Source organism: Solea solea, chromosome 7 (genome assembly GCF_958295425.1).
Source record: "Solea solea chromosome 7, fSolSol10.1, whole genome shotgun sequence".
NCBI lineage: Eukaryota > Metazoa > Chordata > Actinopteri > Pleuronectiformes > Soleidae > Solea > Solea solea.
Window position 1 is genome coordinate 26,311,744 of NC_081140.1, and position 19,882 is coordinate 26,331,625.

The 19,882-nt window shown below is 38.9% G+C and overlaps 1 protein-coding gene across 1 annotated transcript in view; it reads left to right on the forward strand.

Moving 5' to 3' along the window:
• b3glcta (beta 3-glucosyltransferase a) overlaps positions 1–19,882 on the forward strand; it is an 84,799-nt gene that overhangs the window by 38,144 nt on the left and 26,773 nt on the right. The window contains exons 4-8 of the mRNA XM_058634852.1: positions 5,468–5,577; positions 16,429–16,505; positions 17,303–17,414; positions 19,094–19,230; positions 19,359–19,422. Coding sequence (XP_058490835.1) covers positions 5,468–5,577; positions 16,429–16,505; positions 17,303–17,414; positions 19,094–19,230; positions 19,359–19,422 — 500 coding nt within the window. The remainder of the gene's footprint in view (positions 1–5,467; positions 5,578–16,428; positions 16,506–17,302; positions 17,415–19,093; positions 19,231–19,358; positions 19,423–19,882) is intronic.

Consider the following 19,882-nt stretch of genomic DNA (forward strand, 5'->3'; position numbering starts at 1 on the left):
CTGTTGCCAAATTGTACCTGTAAATCTATAACACAGTACATATTGGAACTGAAGCTTTGTGTAAAAAGTTGTATCGCAAATTAAAATAATAATAAAAAAAAAGCCTGAACGGTTTCGCACCAATTTTCCATTGACTAGATGGTGATGGCCTTTGAAATGTGCCTCTAAATACACAAGATCAGAGACAGAAGGAGCCTCTCCCCGGCTTCATTTCAGCCAATACATTTCAAGGCTGATACAGTCTTTCTTTTATGAAGTGGCCTCTGAGGAATAGTGAGGGCATGAGGGGAGAGATAAATGAGCGCGAGGCTCACACGTTGTGGTTTGGATCGAAAAAGAGATTCATCTGTGACCAAGGCTTTGGCTCCATCTCTTGAGGGACCTTCAATCCCATTAAATTAGGATTTAGCCGTAAAACAAACTACTGAGCACATTAAACCTTGTGATGGAATCACCTGTTATGACTCGCCATTACCTCATGCTAAGGGCCGCGCTGACATTCTGTCGCCACCCATGCATATGTTAATGGAAGTGACATTTCACTCAAGACCAACAAATGTCAGGCTGATGATGTGGTGGAGGAAATGTCAGGTCATGTAGAGTATCATATCCATTCCAATGTTTTGCAAATTAAATATGCAAGAAGTCGATGAAGGAAAATGTGTTTTTATGAGAGCTGTTCAGCAAATATTGGTCATTAGTTCACTGGCATAAACACAGAATTCCTGGTTCTGTCGAACAGTCGAAGAGTAAGAAGGTGCATGTTGATGAAGCTGTTGGTCACATTCATGGTCACATTTTGTTCCTTCTAACACCTAACCCTCCAAATGTCCGTCTGGACTTTTTTGGCTTCATAGAATGTCCTGTAACTAATTGCTTTTGCTCATTTTTCTTTCAATATCTGGCAGTTACTTACAACATACTGCATGTTAAAATACTGTTTTAACAATTTAAAATGAAGAAAAACTAATTTTGAATGTTTAATTTGAAATATGAACAGTATAAAACATGTGCAAAAACAGGCTAAAACATCGTTTTTACAGCATAAAAACAGGGAGATAACGCCTTTTATCTCTTCTGCAGATGAGCACAGTATGTGTAATATATGTAATATACCTTCCACTTAGACCTCCTCAGCAATTATGGAGCTATAAATGTCTCCCTGCTCTTAAGTGGCTACCAACCAACTTGTGCTGTGTTTTAATCATGATACAATCTCGTTTGGTACAGTCCGGTCCAGTTTGGAATGGTAAAGTCCTGTGTCACCTTTACTTGGTAGATGATGTTTGAGACAAAGATGTTTGTCTCAACAAGACGTCAAGTTTTCTATGAGAACAGACTGTGGGCGTTTACACCAAATCGCAAACGAGTGACTGCCTGCCGTGGGTGGAGTTACCCTGACCGTACCGTACAGTTTTACTCTGGTACCTCAAGGGAAGGGTACCAAAGAATGTTGGGGGTAAAGTACAGCTGAGGCAAGTCAGTATGTCTTTACTGACTTGCCTCCAAATGCTGCTTCAGGTTCGGTGTGTTTTTTTTCCTTTGAGTTTCTTACGTAACATCGTATGTGAAATTCCACCATATGTCATGTCTTCTTTTTCTTCCTAACGTGGTAATTTGTATTATTCCACTCTTCTGATTGGTTCTCTCCCCAGTTTTGTGTAGTTTTCATTTGTTGACGTAAGTGTGTGAACACTTTTCCCAGCCTGCAGGTACCATTGGATAATCAATTCTTGGTAGCTTAATTGGCACCACGTTGTTTTGAATCTGTTGTCGTGTCATTAAATGCCTGTAGATGCATCAAATCCACATTTCCGTCGGCTGTTAACACCAGGGGAGTGCTTAGAGGTGATTGTTACCTGAAAGGAGAAGGGCACAGGAATGACGGAGGTGAAGGAGGAAGGTTACAATGACTAGGAATTTTCCTAGTCATTGTGGTTAATCGAAATCCATCAATGTGAAGCCAAGGCCGGTGAATTATGTCTTAATTAGTTTCTTTTTTTAACACCTCGTTCTCCTTTGCTTTGACATTATTATCCTCACAATGAGGGATTGACGGAGGGCTTATCTGATTTTCCTGTTTGTCTCATGCAGCTGGTATTCTTTCTGCACTGGGTGCTATCAGGAGGCTGGTGCCTCACCAAGGACTCCGAAATGTGCTGCATTATGTGAAAAGCACACATGTTTGTGTGTATACGTGCGCACACACCGTTGTTCATTTTGCAAACTCAGCAGAAGGGCATTTAGAGGTGGTGTAGCGGTAGTCGGCCTCTTGGGTCTGCTGTAGGCGGAGGTTAGATCTGTCGGGAGATAAACGTGCTGATATTTAGCAAGAAAATCCACCTCCTCACCACGGCTCCGAGATCAATCCGATCTTTGTTATGAGGGGAGCCGAGAAAGCGACACACCCACCGACAATTAATTAAAAAAGATCTGACACCGATACTGTACCGTGGCACGGTGTCTGTCCGTGACCCCGGTGCTAGTATCTGAACCCAGGAAGGTAATTGGTTCATGTCGTGTAATTGAGGAAGAGGCAATTCTAATCCTGCCGTTGTTAGCACTCGCCCTATACCAGGGGTGTGAAACTCATTTTAGTTCAGCGGCCACAGACAGCACAATTTGATCTCAAGTGGGCCAGACCGGTCAAATAATAGCATAATAACCTATTAACTACAAGCAATGTTTGTTTTACATTAAATGAAGCATCTTTTTACCAAATAACCTGAAATTTCTTGAGAAAAATAAGTGCAATTTCAACAGCATTTAGCCTAGGTTAACCATTTCCAAAGGCACAAAACATTTAGCCACAGGTATCTGGAACTGTAATATTTCACAGTATGATAATATTCTAATCATAATGTGAAATTTTCACAAATTCATCCTGGGGGCCGGATTGGACCCACTGGTGGGCCGGTTCTGGCCCACGAGCCGTACATTTGACACCCCTGCCCTATGCCCTTCTTCCCTTTGCACGTTTATCCCAAAGGGCAGATTCACCTGTGGCTGTTAACTTTGTTTTAAAACACAGAAATACTCGTCATTTGCGTTAGGAGAATCCTTCTTCGTCTTCTCATATATTTAGTTTCTCTCCAGTAGGAAATCAAAGTGTTTAAAGCAGATGAGTCGTTTGACACAAAGCCTGTTTAAGCTCAAATTAAGAGGGAACTGAATATGAAGAGAGCTGCATATTTAATTACTGGGAATTTTTCGAGCTGCCAGTCATCGCAGGAAAACTCCGACGCAAATCCTTTCTTACTTTGAACAATCAAAAATGAAAATCTCATGATCCAATAATCCTGTGATCACAAGCCCATGATATTAATGGATATATTGTGACAGCATCTACTTTGTGTAAGAAAATATTGCAGTGTTTCATGGTGTGATATCGTCGTGATTCTTTTTAAGCACTGTATCAATATGGAAATATGTAGAGATTCCATTTGGAAGGTCGTGGAACTTGAATTTCCAACTTGTAAACTTACAATCTCAAGTACCTCGAGTATTTATTGCACAGTAAATCTAAATGTTGCTGCGCTATTTGTGTGCGCAAAATATCTCATACTTTTGAGCGTTGTTATTGGCAGGTGTTGTTAATAATAACTAACCCGAAGTACATTTGCATTTCTGACTTCTTAGCTTGAATGCGGTGAACTTGCGGGTGACTTCACTCAGAATTCCGATTTCCAAGTTCTGATGTGTTGTTTTTAAGACGACACCTGTTAGTTGGCAGCAGGTTTTCAGTTACTTTTTACTCCCTTTCCTGTTCTTACACTCCTCTCACCAGAAAAAAACATACATAACATAGAGTTTTTCTTGAAAGAAGGGCAGAAATGTCCACTGTGCTGAATGTTAGCTGGGGAAGCAGCTACACAACAGACTGGACTGATTTACGATGTTAGTGATGCAATGTTTTAGCTTTGTTAAAGCAGTTTTCACTATGTTTACAGAAAGGTGAGCCTAAACATCTGAGTGCAGATTCATTAGGCCTTGTTTAGACTGCAGCCCAAATCGTATTTTTAAGCATATTCAGATTGTTAGCTTGATTTTTTGGCATTTTTTGGCACTTTGGACAGCTGCAGCAAAAAAAAACCTACATTTTCCAAAGCTGATCCAAACCACATACAGAGGTGGTTTCAAATGCGATTTTGGCGGATCCATTTCAGTCTGAACATCTCAGTCTCTCAGATAGGATTTGAAAGTGTCTTCCTCTGGGATTCCACTGCAAGTGGATCTATAACGTAGCGCCTCTATTGCATAGTGTCACCTTCCACCGACTCTGTTTGCGTTGGATACCGTTCATTGTTCCATCATTCCGTTGCTCCCACAGAAAATACACAAGTGTTCTATTTTTGCCGGATGACGGAGTGCAACGCTTCAACTCAGCAGATTGTAGCATGAGCGGGACAGGATGTCAAACACCAATACAACAATAAGCATCCGTCTTTTTCAGAACAAAAGCCCCCGTGTTGACAGCTTATTGTGTTTACACGCATGCAGTGGAATCCTGGGATTCTACAACAACGATGTAGATCCGGGGAGACGTAAGTGAATCGGAGATGGACACAGTGGAAGACAATAGTTTCAATAGTTTAAAAATCTGAAGAATGTTTGCACCGCAGCTCCACATAACGATTTGGGACAGAAACCGGTCCAAATTTCTGTCGTCTGTTTTTATGTGCGTCACTGCTGTGCTGCGTCTTGCTTGTATCTACCGTAGCTTGAGAAATCTGCACAGATGTTGAAACGCTCAAATATTAATATTTTACATGCATTGAGATATTCAGCCTAAACGCTAAAACTACATATAATGTTCTTCAGATATAAATGTGTCTATTTTCCCACTGGGAGCTGCACTTGTCGTGTTGAAACTCAAAAGTAAACCCGCCTCCCACGTGCAGTGTGAACACTCTAATCTGTCAACATGGGCACCAAATTACAAAACATGACAGAACACAGCAGCAGCAGCGACGCACGTGGGACAAGTCGGGTGTGAACCAGGCTTTAGAAAGTAAACATCACATGTAATTGTCAGCAGCTTTGTCGTCACAGAAGCAGAAATGCTAGGATTTTCTGATTCTCAACCCTTCTTGAGTTGTTTGTACAGACACTCATCGATACCTTGATATTGATCAGTGCTGGACCTGTATCAAGTCATACCAGATCTCAATGCCTGTCCCTTAAGTTCCCATATGAAGCAAAAAAAAAAACCTCCACTGACTGCTTGTCTTTTATGAAGTAACACAATCTGTACTGTGACATTAACGTCTGCCCTTTCTCCCAGCTAATTAAGCTATTGATGCGTCGCTTATTATCAGCAGGCCAATAAGAGAGATTAGCGAAGTTCACCTCAGTTATTATGAGGGGGCCGCAGCGGCTCTTATCTTGTCTTGCTCTCAGAAGGTCATCGATTGGCGTGACCTCTATTTCTGTCTCCTCTAATTTCTTTTCCTTTGTGTTCTTCTAGACCTGCGGGAGATAGTTTTCATCATCCAGAGCCAGAGGAACGTATTCCACGTGAGGCAGGCGGAGAGACGGAGAACGGATTTACTCAAGCAGGCACATGGTCTCACAGAGGTAACACACACACACACACACACGCTCTTATTTTGGCGTATGAACACTTGTGCTGTGCCATATCATATAAATACCAGTATAAAAACAGCATGATATAAACAACATCGCTGCATGATGATGCAATGCTTTCATTTCTCTCGCTCTCTCTCTCTCCCTCTCTCTCTCTTTCTCTCGTGGGTGTGGCTTCATAAACACTCAGAGCAGATTAGAGACAGGGGAGTGAGAGTAACAGCTACTAATAAGTGAGTAAATGGCAAAGTCAGTGCACTTAGTGCAGTAAATGCTTCCAAATGTAAAGATGGACAAACATCAACATCGTCTCCATCGGGCCAAAAACGTCCACAGAGCCAGGATGACGAGGAGAAATTGAATTAGTTTTTTGCCAGTGGGCATCAAAAAGCAACATTAATCAGAAAGTGAGGACATTTTCAGAAAGCGAGGACATTTTCAGAAAGCGAGGACATTTTCAAAAATGAGGACATTTTCAGAAAGCGAGGACATTTTCAAAAAGTGAGGACATTTTCAGAAAGTGAGGATATTTTTAGAAAGCCAGGACCTTTTCAGAAGTGAGGACATTTTCAGAAAGGGAAGACATTTTCAGAATGCAAAGACATTTTCAGAAAGCGACTTCAGAATCTTCTTCTTGTTACACAGTAGAAGAAACCAGAGATTATCGCGTCTCTCTTTGCCACAGTGTTGCCCGAACGCCTGGATTTCCATCACTCTGTTAACTGTGCAGAGAAAAAACAGCAGGCGGCTGTAGCCTGGAGCCACTCTTAATTTATGTCACATTTTAGCTGTTACTGCATGTTTTCAGCACACAGTTAAAACGTATTTTTAAATTTGAATTCTATTTTAAACAGACCAATTTATTTTCACAGACAAAGAGCTTTTGCTATTTATTACACTTTTCTTTCTCACACAATTAAATCATTGAACAGTATTATGAAGCATTACTCTTGGTACCCTCCAAAATAAATGTATAAAGGACTTTCACATGAAGTGTGGTTTAAAATATGCAGCTCTCAGCCAGCATATCATTTTATGGATCGAGGAAATCCAGATATTATAGTTATATTTTCAGTGAGAAATCAATCATTATCCCGCTAATCTTACACATATTTTTCCAAAAAATGATCATATATATATATATATACTGTTTATACATAATGTACTCTCTCTCCAAGGAAATAGACTGAGAATTGGCAGCGCTCACATTAATTACATCACTTTTATTTTTTATTGCATTGGAACCATGTCGTAACACAGAAAGCATAATTTTTAGGTCAACATACTGATTGCTTCCATGCATTAAATCCTCCCTGAGCCATGTGAAATGTTGTGTAATGCATTAGTTACAGCACATTTTGCCAGCTTAAACAATGAATGCAGCATCACTAATGAGAATATTGCAGGAAATAAACACTCATTTACTATTTCTTTCTCTTTCTAAAGAGCAATGTTATGCTATATTTATGTTCATAATTATGTGCTCTTGTGGCCACAGATATTATCAGGTTATGTTATAAGTATTTGTCTAAAATAGATGAGCCAGAATTTTGAGATTAAAGTTGGAAGAGGTTTCAGTTGCCTAGTTACGTCAGATGCGTCAGAAAAACAACTTTGTTTAAAAAAAAACCAACACTTTAAAATGCTGCATTTGATTGGCTGGCGTGAGTCTGCTGTGTGAAGACAATTATACAAATTACACAAATCAAGTTTCATAAAATCATCATAATTAGTAGTAGTAAAAAATTAAGTATGTGTAAGTAAAAGTTACTAGAATTTTTTTTTACATATTTATACAAATCACACAAGATAAAATGAGGATTACTGCTTGTTACATGCAGAGATGCAAATGCATGAGCAAAAATAGCAAACCAGACTGATGTAATAACAATAACAATTATTTTGTGCAACAGTTTCATGAAAAACATGTGGAAAAAACTTGCTAAAAAATTATGTCCTGAAGAAGAAATTATTAGATTTTGTTGTTGTCTGGATACAAATGTGGATTCTTTTAACGTCTGTATTATTAATTCTGCTAAAATGATCAGTTTTACTTTGAAATACATAATGCTAAAGTACCTTTAACACTTGGGAATGAGACACATGAAGATAAAGATTCGGGCTGAAACAATTCCTCCATTAATCGATTACTAAATTGATCGGCAACTATTTTGATAATCAACGAATCAGTTTGAGTGTGTTTTTTTATAGATTTAAAACAAGTTATACTGATTTTTCAGCTTCTTAAATGTGAATGTCTCATGGTTTCTTTGCTCCATTTCACAAAGAATTCATTAAAACGAAATCATTTTTGGTTTGTGGACACAAACAAGACAATTGATCTTCAACATCATCATTTCCAAAAGCCCAGATTGACAGCCAAATATAATAATATAAATGTAATAAAAATGCATGCATTATGCTGAAGTAGAAGTTTGAAATTTGCAGTTTGAATTGTGGTTTCAATGGGACATTTTTTGCGCTTAACGGTGGGATTGTAACACTTGTTTGTACACAGTGTATTTCAGCCTTACTGCTGGAGCTGAGATGGAAATAAGATCAAATAAAAATACATCAATATACACAGTCAAAATTACAAAAAAACAAACAACGAACAGTGCGTAAAGTGCTCAGTTTTATTCCTGTTATTATCATAAAAGTTTATTTATCTCGTTCCCACATGCTTTGCCACGTGATTTTCTTTTTTCCCAGTCCTCGTATTACTTGGTTTAAATCTGGATATACTGTAGATCTAACATTTTGGGAAACAAAACAAACTTGGCAGACGCTTCCACTCTCTGAGTGCTTTCTCTGGTTTATATATAGTATTTATAGTACGGCATACAGCGTTATTTATTGCCGTCTCGTTCTCCTCCACTGCAGGATGTCAAGCAGCTTTTGTTCACATTATTGACTGACTGCACCAAAGTGACACAGACAAATGTAGAAGTAAATAAAGTCAGTCAATATTTCCCTGTTAATTAACATTATGCTATGAAGGCAATTTCCAAAATAATTAGCTCTGCACAGCATTTAAATGTAAGACTCTTACAAAAAAAACAGTATAAGAGCTACTACAGATGCTGATTTATTTCTCTCCTATTTGTCTTCAACAGCCCTGAACAATCTAATTATAACAATTGAAATCGGATATGTCAAAGTTTGTTGTTGCTGTGCTCCGTAACAATCCTGAAATATAACTCCCTGTTCCCTGTAATGAATAGTGGCGTCAGTTTGTGCCAGCAGATACAATTTGTCGCAAAACCATTAAGTTTCTCTCGAAAGGCGTCAAGGTTTATAAAGGAAGACAGATTTTATGAATAGCATATCATGTTGTGTTTGCATTTACGATCCCAGAGGTGTCTGGCGTTTTATTATCTGTTGCATGCAATTACACAAACTAAGTCTGGGGAGAATTTTAATCAGCAACTTCTCAAAGAGGCGGCAGTGAAGGCTTGACAGCTTCTCATAGAGATTTAAGAGCAGATTGGGATCAAGATCAAGAAGTCAAGAAGTTATCTCCACAGACTCAGAGCAAAAATACCCTTAATTCAGGTATAAGCAGGGAGAAATCACAGAGAAATCTGCAAAAATGTGTCAGTTGTCACATTTGAAAAACACAATTAATGAGTGAGAATGTAGATCTGCTCTAATTTGTATAATGTGACAACCCATATACATGAATACCAACGAGTAGAAAGAATAAATAAAGGGAGGAAAATGTAAAACTTTAAATTATATAAGTTTATGTTCCCTTTCCAATTTCTTTAAATGTGCGGTTACATTTTACCGAGTTTTATATTGAAGTTTTTAAATCAAACATTTGTTATGCAGTTCCCATTCTTCAGAACTTTTAATATTTACGTGTTCAACTTTCCATTTCACAAAATTGTTTTGTCAGAAAAAAAGAAAAGCAATTTAAAAAGCAATCTGTTCCAGTGTGTGTGTCAAAAAATAAAACGAAGAAATTAAATTTAGGCAACATCCATTTTGTTAAAAAGAAATTGACATTTTCAAATGAAATGATCTGAGTCCATATTAGATTAGATTTGTTGAAATTATATTAGATTTCAGTTTATTGATCCCACGGTGGGGAATCTGATCCCACATCTGAAAAAACCTGGAACAGACAACAGCCAGACAGAGTCCTTTGGATGAAACTGTAAACTTTCCCATTTCTTAGATTTTCTACTTCCCTTAACGTCTTAAACCAAATATGAGTTATAAACTGTCACCAGAAACACTCTGAGGTAAATCACACAGAAGCTCATATTTCTGTCATTTGATTATCTTCTTCTTTTTCTTAGTCAGCAGACTGACTGTTGCTGTACACTTAGAGGTGCAATGCTGCCCGACACAGTTCAAAGTTCCCAATCACATTTTGAAGTTCATAATCACAGTTCAAAGATCTTTAACTCAGATCAAAGTTGGCCTTCATTCTAATCTTTATTCATTTCTGCATGTGGCAATTCCTCCACATTTCAAAGTCCTTCACTGCAGTTCACACTTTCCTCAACGCAGCCCAAAATTCCCTCATTGTGGCCCAAAGTTCCTTCAAAGAAGCTCAAAATTCCCTCAACACGGCCCAAAATTCTCTCAACGCAGCTCAAATTTCCCTCACCGCTGCCCAAAATTCCCTCAATGCTCCCCAAAATTGCGTCAGCACAGATCAAAGTTACCCAACGCAGGTCAAATTTCCCTCAACCCAACCCAAAATTCCCTTAACACAGTTTAAAGTTCATTCACTGCAGCCCAAATTTCCCTCAATGTAGCCCAAAGTTCCCCCAACACAGCTCAAATTTCCCTCAACACTGAACCAAATTCCCTCAACACAGCCCAAAATTGGCAAAGAATACCAAAACTTATTGATGAGCTCACTTTGTAGCTTTTATATGTGTTTGATGTTCAGTGTCCATCAAAGTGTCTCATGAAATGACTTAAATTAAAACATTTTAAATTTCAGTTTTGAGATCATTTGTCACCGTTTTCCCTGGATGTCCTTTCAGCTTCTTCAGTGATTAAAGGCAGAGTTAGTATCATCATCACTGATAAATTAAAGATAAAAATACATTTCCAACACATGAACACATGCATGCTCAGTATTTTGCTCCATCCTCTCTGTGACTGCAGGAGGTTTTGGATCATCTGCAGTCCGGAGCTTGTGTATTCTGCATGGCAGCTCGCAGCTCATGTTGCCGCTGTCTTGACATCCCCCCATCTGGGAGGAATTCACTTCCCATTTATATAGTGTGTTTGTCATTTAGCCGCCGCTCACATCCACAGAGACGCACGTGTCAAAAGAGAAAGAGATTAAACTCTGAAAGCCTTTACAGCACGAGCTGAATACACTATGATGTGAGTGCTTTCTCGTGCGTCGCTTGTATGAGCTTATCAATTGAGTTAAAGGAGCCACTGTGAGGAAAATCTTCCCATACGTTGTCGTGTTTTTCACTCGTATTATTGTTTGTCGTAGACACACTCCGTCTGTTGCAGTCGAGACTCAAACTTTTATGTTCAAAAGTGTTTTTCCTGTGGTAATTTTCAACTGTATTGTGGTGCTTTGCTTTCATTTATTAATTCCATTGTTCTGCTTCTTTAAACTTTTAAACCGTTATTTTTTTTTATTCCCTTTCATTTTATCATTTTCAAGTCTCTGTTGTGAATTTTTCGTTTCAACAGATTTCAATTACCCTCCGCTTGGTTGTTAAACGTCTCTGTGCAGCACCTTGAATTTCTCCTTTGTTTATGGAAAGTGCTTTATGAATAAAAACGGCCTTGTCCGACCTTTATTGATCTGGTGTAAGTGAGCAACATAAATGTCATTTTTGACAACAGCTTAGCTGAATGAGTTTTGACGGGCAATTTCTCAGACTTCAGCTCCTCTTGTGGTTCCTCCAATACAGTCAGGTTTCACTGATCCACAAATATCACACAGTTTTATCTCACATCCCATTGCTATGAGAGGAATCTCTTCTAGCTTCTACTTGAACTGGACCCAAACTGGCCTGTAGACGGTCTTAACATTTTTCCACAGTCCTCTCCTGGGCTTTGACTCAGAAACAAAGCCAGAAGCCACAGAGAAAGAAGAGGAAAACCATGGCAACGTCCAGACTGGTGCCGCTTTTGTTCTGACAGGGATAATTCAATATTTTTGAAGATAATGATGCTAGAAAGACACAGGATGACACTTGACATACTAACAACTAGCCGCCAGCTAAAGTTGTTTTAGTCTGTGACATCATAGGTCAACTGGAAAAAGCCTCATACTCACATAAAATGTAAATTAAAAATGTTGCCTCAGGAAGCCCAGGAAGTATGACTGACGTAGCATTTAGCCACCAGGAGGCGACTTGGACTTCTCACTTGATTTATAACGTCAGTAAACATTTTCCTGAGGAGTTAATGGTCTCAATCACTAGATTCAGCTCTTCTTCTTCCACAGCACATGACGTCAATTTTGTAAGTTGTCTTCCACCTTAGAGGAAAAAGACGCACGGCACATATGAATGGACACAACAGGGGGGTCAAAATATTGATTTGCCGATATTTTAATTTATTTTAATTAAAAAATGAAGAAGTTCTAAAGTAAACAGTCCCTGCCAACTTCACTTGCCGGGTGTTGCTACTTTATGTCTCCTCACGGTGGCGCTGCTCAAATGATTGAGGGGGAAACTTGGGCGGAGGTTACCTGGCTGAAGAAGAGGGAGTTAATGGTGGAGAAAAGCTACGTTAAGAGATGCTCCAGCCACGTTCAATACATACACTTGACTGTGAATTAACGTTTTGTTTTCTTCAGTGAGACAGATATGGCGATGTATCGCTATGTGATTGTCTTACACTATATTGATTATCACAGAATCGTCATATCTTGATATTATTGGTATCGTGGACCAAGTATTTATTTTTTCTAACCCTACAGTCTAAGCAGAGAGGGCCACCTAGCATAGTGAGTCGGACAGACTGCAATAAATCAATTCCCCATAGTACGAGGACAACAATCCAATTGAATCGTGTATGTCTCCATGCGCAGTTAAGTCAATACACAGTTATAGCTCGACTTAACTGTGCATGGAGGTGTGCTGATTGTCTGGAGCAAAAGCTCTGGTTTTGAGATTGTTTTACGACTGTCCTTCTATTTCACTCCAGTTTTCCCTGAAGGTATTCTTTTATGTAGCAGCAGAGGTGTGAATGTCAAGTTGAGAGCAGTTTAATAAAACATGGTGGGTGTCACTATGCCATCAGCTCTTTGATTAAACTCACATTAGATGAGAGCTGACTAACAGGGTGTAAAACAGTCTGTACGTCTCCAAACACCGTTTAATTGAACCATTGTCCCTGCTCCAGTATAAAAGCACGAGCTGGGAACTGATTTATTGAATGAAGTGCGTCCGCCTCTAAAACACTAGGCGGTGATATGCACCCCTTACAGCTTGTTGACTAATTATGTCACAGACATAATATAAAAACTAAATATTAGATTATTTAAGCTGAAAGCATGAACCCAGTCTCCTTGTCAGTCCAAAAAGAGCATGAGTCTTGCCACGTTCCTTGCTGTTGCCTTCTTCCTCTTCTGTGTACCTGCTTCTTCTTTTATTTTCAGGTCAAAGCCTGTTGTCGGGAACTGTAGATAATGTGCAGAGCAGACATTTCACCTCTCATCCGAGAGGCTTCTATAGTTCAAGAACATCTTCAGTTTAGGAACTCAAGAAGTTCAAGAACACAAGAAACTCCAAAATTCAAGAAGGTCGAGAACTGATTAAGTTCAAGACCTCAAGAACTTCAAGAACTGATTTAGTTTAAGAACTTTAAGCCCAAGAACCTTAAGTCCAAGAATTCACGAAGTTCAAGAACTGATTAAGTTTAAGAACTTCAGGTTCAAGGACTCAAGAAGTTCAAAAACTGATACATGCAATATCTTCAGTAGTTAGCTTTTGGAAAACTGGACTGTTATGAATGAATTTGAAGACATTTCACCTCTCATCCAAGAGGCTTCTATAGTTCTTTAAAACTGAATAATAATTCAAGAACTCAAGAACTTCTTCAGTTTAAGAACTGAATAAAATTCCAGAAGTCTCTTGAATGAGAGGAGGAATGTTTTCAACTTAACTCAAGAAAGTCCAGTTGCCTACAGCAGTGGTCCCCAACCACCGGGCCGCGGACCGGTACCGGTCCGTGGATCAATTGGTACCGGGCCGCACAAGAAATAATTAATAATTTCCGTTTTATTTATTATCCAAGTTTGAGCAATCTTTTATTTTGAAAAACCTTTTATTTTGAAAAATAACCGGATTCCCTGGGTTACATCTGTGCGCCAAACTTTAACCCACAAGCTAGCAAAATGAGTAAGAAACAGACGTCTTTGGAAAGTTTCTTTGCGAAGGGGAAAAGGCCCAGTGAAGAGACAGAAGAAGAGCCTACGACTTCCAAGAAAAAGAAAGTTTTTAACAGACAATACCAGGAGAGCTACTTGAAATATGGATTTATTGCGGCAGGTGATTCCCACATACCAAGCCCGCTCTGCATAATATGCGGCGACCGGCTTGCTAATGAGGCAATGAAGCCTTCAAAATTGCTTCGCCACTTAGAGACCATTATGGTGAGTTAAAATTTTCATGCACTTTATATTCGTTTTTGTGGCGTATCGGTATCTTATTTTGCAGGCATGTTTAAACGTTACCATAGTAACTAGAGTTAGAGAGCGTTAGAGCAGTGGTCGAGAAGAGGAGAGCTTGTGAGTCTTAGCGGGCACACAAACATGCAGAAGCGTGATCTGACGCTTCTAACTTTATTTCAGCTGTTTAATAATAATAATAATTTTGTCAAGCGTTGACCGGTCCTTGGTGATAAAAAGGTTGGGGACCACTGGCCTACAGCTAACTACTGAAGATGACCATGACCTGTTTGACTGAGAACCTTCAAAGACATGAAGTAGTAATTTAACTCTGAACAAATTTAGTCTGGGTTTAAAGAGCAAATTAGGAAACACCTTACTCAATCATATTTATTTTAGGTTATTATGCATAATATATTACTGTGTATGTGACGCCTATTGTTTGGCTTTATGTTGCTTCATGTTTTTTTAATGTGTTTGTTTTTGGTGAATGTGTTGAGTCACACTGATGAATGGAAACTGTTTTCTTTTTCTTATTGTTTATGCATTTTAAATTTTGACTTGTTGACCCCAGGATACGTAGCAGTGCTGTAGGGCAGTCGCTAATGGGGATCCTAATAAATAAACAAATGTACATTTTTTTTTTTTTTTACACAAGCATAAACCTGCATCAAACAGGCTGGGAATGGACAGAGCAGCTCAAAGGAGATAGTTCCCCCTGTATTCCTGCACAATGAGCGGACCATGCATTAATGAGCTATGGGTTCTTACGCTCCACTGCTTTGTCTTTCTTTTATTCTCCGATGTGAAACACTGGCTCGCTCATACAATCCTTACACACCTCCTACTCTCCATCCTCACAAATCTGACGTAGATTCCGTTCACGTCCGTCCACGCCCTGAAATAACTTGTGCATGTTTCCAGTTCCAGTTCTGTTTAGCCAAACTTTATTGCTTTTAAGTTTTAAGGGCAGTCAGGAGCAGTAAATAAAATCAATTTTCAATGATCATTTCTTGCATTTGGAAATGTTGTCCTCCTTCAAGTCGCTTCCATTATCATACCCTCTGTTTTCCAGGCAAACAGAAAAAAATGTAAGGTCAGACCATGAGCTTGATAATGATCTGACCCCAAAGACATGCAAAACGTATAATGAATGCATTAATAATTTAGCTAAAATAAAAGAACTTAAAGCTTCGTACAAACTTCCTCTTAATTTCATTTTCATCTCATCAACAGTCAAGTAAGTAGGAATCCTTGTTTTGGATATGTATGGATTTTCAGCTCAAAACATTCGAGTAATAACTAGTAATTCAGTATAAAACATACAAATAATAGGATTACATTGTATCTTATGAATAGAAACATAAGTGAATCATTTTCTCTAAGCTAAAGAAATCCATAGCTACGCTGATGACACACAGCTTTACATCGCCAAGTGTCCTGATGGCCCGGTGCTGATTCATCTCCCTCTAATTGCTTCTTACACATCAAGTCCTGGATGGGAGAGGATTTTTTTTCATCTCAGCCAGGAGACTAAAGTCTTAGTTATTGGTACAGAAACCCGGAGAGACCAATTAAATGCAAAATTGCAAGCCCTGGTTTTTAATCTCAGCAACCAAGTTAAAAATGTGGGAGTAATTTTTTACCCAAATTTTAAATTCCTCACCATGAAGACTCGTTTTTTTTAATCATTATAGGAACATCACCAGGGTTTGTCAATTAGTTTCACAAGTGAGAGCAGAGCCTTTGATTCATGCTTTTGTTACCCATAGACTAGATTACAATATTACAATGCTCTTCATTCTTGTCTTCCCAAAAAGTAAAATTCAATAACTGCAAAATGCTCTAGTAGGTGTTGGTTGGTATAGACAGGTAGGAAGGTATTTCTACTCTGCTTCACAAAGTAGTGGGCGATTTAATCCAAAACGGCCCAGATAACAAAACAATTCTCTTTGTCTCACAGTATATTAGTAATTTACAATTAATCGTCAATTAAAACCATTGGTAATGCTATGACACTTATCTTACTCGGGGAGAATGGGACAGTCTGGCAGTCTGCTTCATTAGTATTGATCAAACCATTGCCTCTTTGTTACAAGAATGTCTCTCAAAGCACCAAGTTCACTCTCGGGTCTTTGACTGCAGGAAAGCTGCTGTAATTGTCTTTAGCTCCCCTCAGCTATTGTTCGGCTATTAAAAATGATCTCTGTCTTGTGTGGTGTTTCTTTCAGAAACCACCAGTGGTTTTGCTGCTTCACAGTTTATCAGAAAATGAGGGAGATTGGAGTATCCTTCCTCTGCTGCCTGAGTAAGTATACCTGTACTCTCGGGACTGAATGGACTGAATGTCTTTTGCAAGGGAGACCTGGCCAAGAAGGCAGCATAACAATGTGAAAATGACAAAGACAACTGTGACACACTGTGGAAATATCCAGTCAATGTACATTTAACAAATAAAGGAGAATAAACAAACACATGATGTTATAAACAATTACAAAATTCCTTCCATACAGTACATTTGCTGGGTATCAGTGTCCTCTACATTCCGTCCTCCTACACTGGATCATTTGGACATTGAGTGGGCACATTTTGTTAATCATGTTTTGATGTCACAAATTTCTCACAAGCAATTACCAACACAATAACGGAGATTGATTCTTTTCACATCCTGATAAATGCCTCTTCCTATTGTGCCCATGACTGTGACAATGAACCTATTACTGCTGTCACCCAGTGTTCTCAACAGCACCATTAGCTACAGTTGTCCTCATGCTGGCGCTTTCTCAGAAGTCCGCTGTGTTCGGTAATTATTTTCTGGAAATAACATCTGTATTTTTTTCTGCTTTTGTAAAGATTTAGGAGCCACATCACTAAGAACACACTTGACCATTATCCAGTTGCTCTCCCTGGAAGAATATGTGTATTTGTGATGTTTTGTCTCCCTGACCTTTGGAGAAAACTTTACACTCTTTATCACAGTGGGCCAGGAGCCTCACATAGATAGTTCCCAAGGCTGGGCTGTGATGAAAAGGACTTCTTTTTTTTGTGTATGGCAAAGTTCCATTTTCTGATGACGCTTTATTTTCTCTCTCTCTTTGTCCTCAGCTTATCCTATAGCTTTGGAAGAAACTCCTCCTGGATCGTGTTTCTTGAGGAGGAAACTAATGTGAACATGACTAATCTCGTTCAAGTGCTCGTGAAATTTGACAAGAATAAAGTAAGTTTCAAATTTTCACCTTCATAATCTGAATCTGTCTCTCTCTCTCTGTCCTTGTAGTCACATTTATCAGTGTGAGCAGAGTCTCTTGTTACAAGCGCCAGTTTAATTAGTAATGGGACACTGTTTCTGAAATGGTGGGTTGTGACCTGAAAGTGGGTCATGTGGTCAAATGGGGTTGAAATGGAGTGGAACTGGACAATACCATTTAAACTGATATGCAGCTTCTCTTTGCTCTCCATGGTAGGGGTGAACCAATGAGATACTTGGTGTCATTATCAGTCAAAATCACTGGATCTGAAAAAAATTCGGAAAAAGAAAAATTTCAATCCGATATCATTCAAAAACCCTACATATCACATAAATGTCACACAAAAAAATCACAAAAACACTGTGCTGCAGGACTCTCTTTGCTCAACCAGTGGTTTTTACTATGGCATTAAGTAAACATGAGAGAGATTTTATATGAGAATGCATTTTTCCAGTAAGAGTTTTTTAAGAGAAACAGATGCCAATGAAGAATGCCAGCCAAGTTTATCATACAGGACACAGTGTAGAGTGTTGTTGCAGTAATTAAATCTCAGAGCTGAATTGTAAATTATCTTGAGATGTAGTTGGCTACATGCCTAAGGATGGTGGCAATACATTGTCTGTAAATCACGTCACCATAATCCAGAACTGCTAAAAAGTATTCACACGGTATTTGTAGTGACTTGTTCTTAAAATAAAAAACAACAAAACGAACCTAAGCCACTTGAGGGGGCTGCTGTACTGGTACTTGTAGTAGTTGACGCGTTGTCTTCCGGGTCCAATGAATGAATTACACACAAGATCGTCGTATGCAATCACCAACATTTATTTGTCTAACAAACGGACAGCGGAGGCGACGATGACGGTCAAAAAACTTTGTGCTTCCCCAGTCAGCAGCACACCTGCCGAGTAATTACCTCTTGCTCTTATTTAACACCTTCCTGCCCAGTGCAGAGCGCCACCTACTGTGGCCTTCAATTAGGTATGGCTCTAACAGTATTTATCTCTCTAAAAACAGCCTTACTTTTTGTGTTTTGCCACTTTTATATATATATACAATAACAGAATAATGTCTGATAATAATGTCATTAGCATACAATCATTTAAAGAAGAGAGTATGCCATTATGAAAGATGATGAAAAGTAGGGGTCCCAAAATTGACCCTTGAGGCACACCCTTTTTTAATAGTAGTAGTTAAAAAATAACACAATATGAATTGTAGGGCCATTTCAGGGCACTCATTTTGTTCAATAGTTCCATAATATCAGGGTGAGACTGAACAAGTGCAGATGATTGAGGTCCCTAAGGCTGAAATTTTTTCAGAACCACGACCGTCTCCGGGTCTGAGGTCAGGTCCAGCTGCCGTGCAGCTGTCAAGCTGCACTGAGCTCCACTAACTCACAGTATAACCTGTCACACACATGTCACTGCTGGTCTTGCCTGCAGACCTAATTTAATCCCTGTCGCTCAAACTCATGGGATTATTTTTGTTGTTGATGTTTTGACAGGATAGGTTAGATATACAATTATGAAGTCAGACTTTTCCATCAGTGTGATACTATTTTCTAAGAATAATGATGTGATTAGCAAATGCAGTTTGTTTTACTGTAAATATTTATTTCAGTAAACTAGTTTATTGTCTTTGTCAGGAGTGGTTTCTGGGTAAACCCCTCCGTGACCAGGAGTCGACCATCATCCACCACTACGCCTTTGCAGAGAATCCGTCCGTCTTCAAATATCCGGACTTTGCTGCCGCTTGGGCTTTGAGCATCTCTCTGGTCAATCGGTGAGTTCATCACAATAAATCCATCCACTGTTTTCCAGATTCTCTCAAATTTTAAAGGTCATACTTTCAGCTTCCTGCACATTTCACCCCGTAGAGTCTTATGATGTGGTTTGATATGAACTTTTCAGGCTTGCAAAGAAGGTGAAAGATGAGCCTCTCAAATCTGACTTCACCATTGACCTGAAACACGAGGTAAGATTTATTTGTTTGTTTACTTTTAGGCCTAACTAGGGACAGGATTTGGAAGCAAACTGCTTGCAGCAAATGTCAAATAAACTATATAAAGAAAAAATCTCATATTACATGCAAGTCACAAAAGGACCTTCAGAGCTGGTTTGTCAGGAAAGTGATGATGAAGCTCCAGGTTTTTTCATTTGATTTTTTAAAAGAAACATTTCCCTTTTATATTCTGTACAAAAGGCGTACATCATTGAGTCCATGTAACCCTGAAGTAGAATCTCATTACTTCGGAGAGTTTGTCATGGTGCCATGCTGAGGCTTTCTCTTTTATCCCTGAAATTCAGGCACGGAGGCATTTTGGGATTTTACTGTGTCAACACAGTATCAGAACTTACATCAGACTCAGGCTGAAAAAGGTGCTTCAGTTAGAGATGGTGTGAATTCTGAATCCAGAGATTACTGTACATTCTGT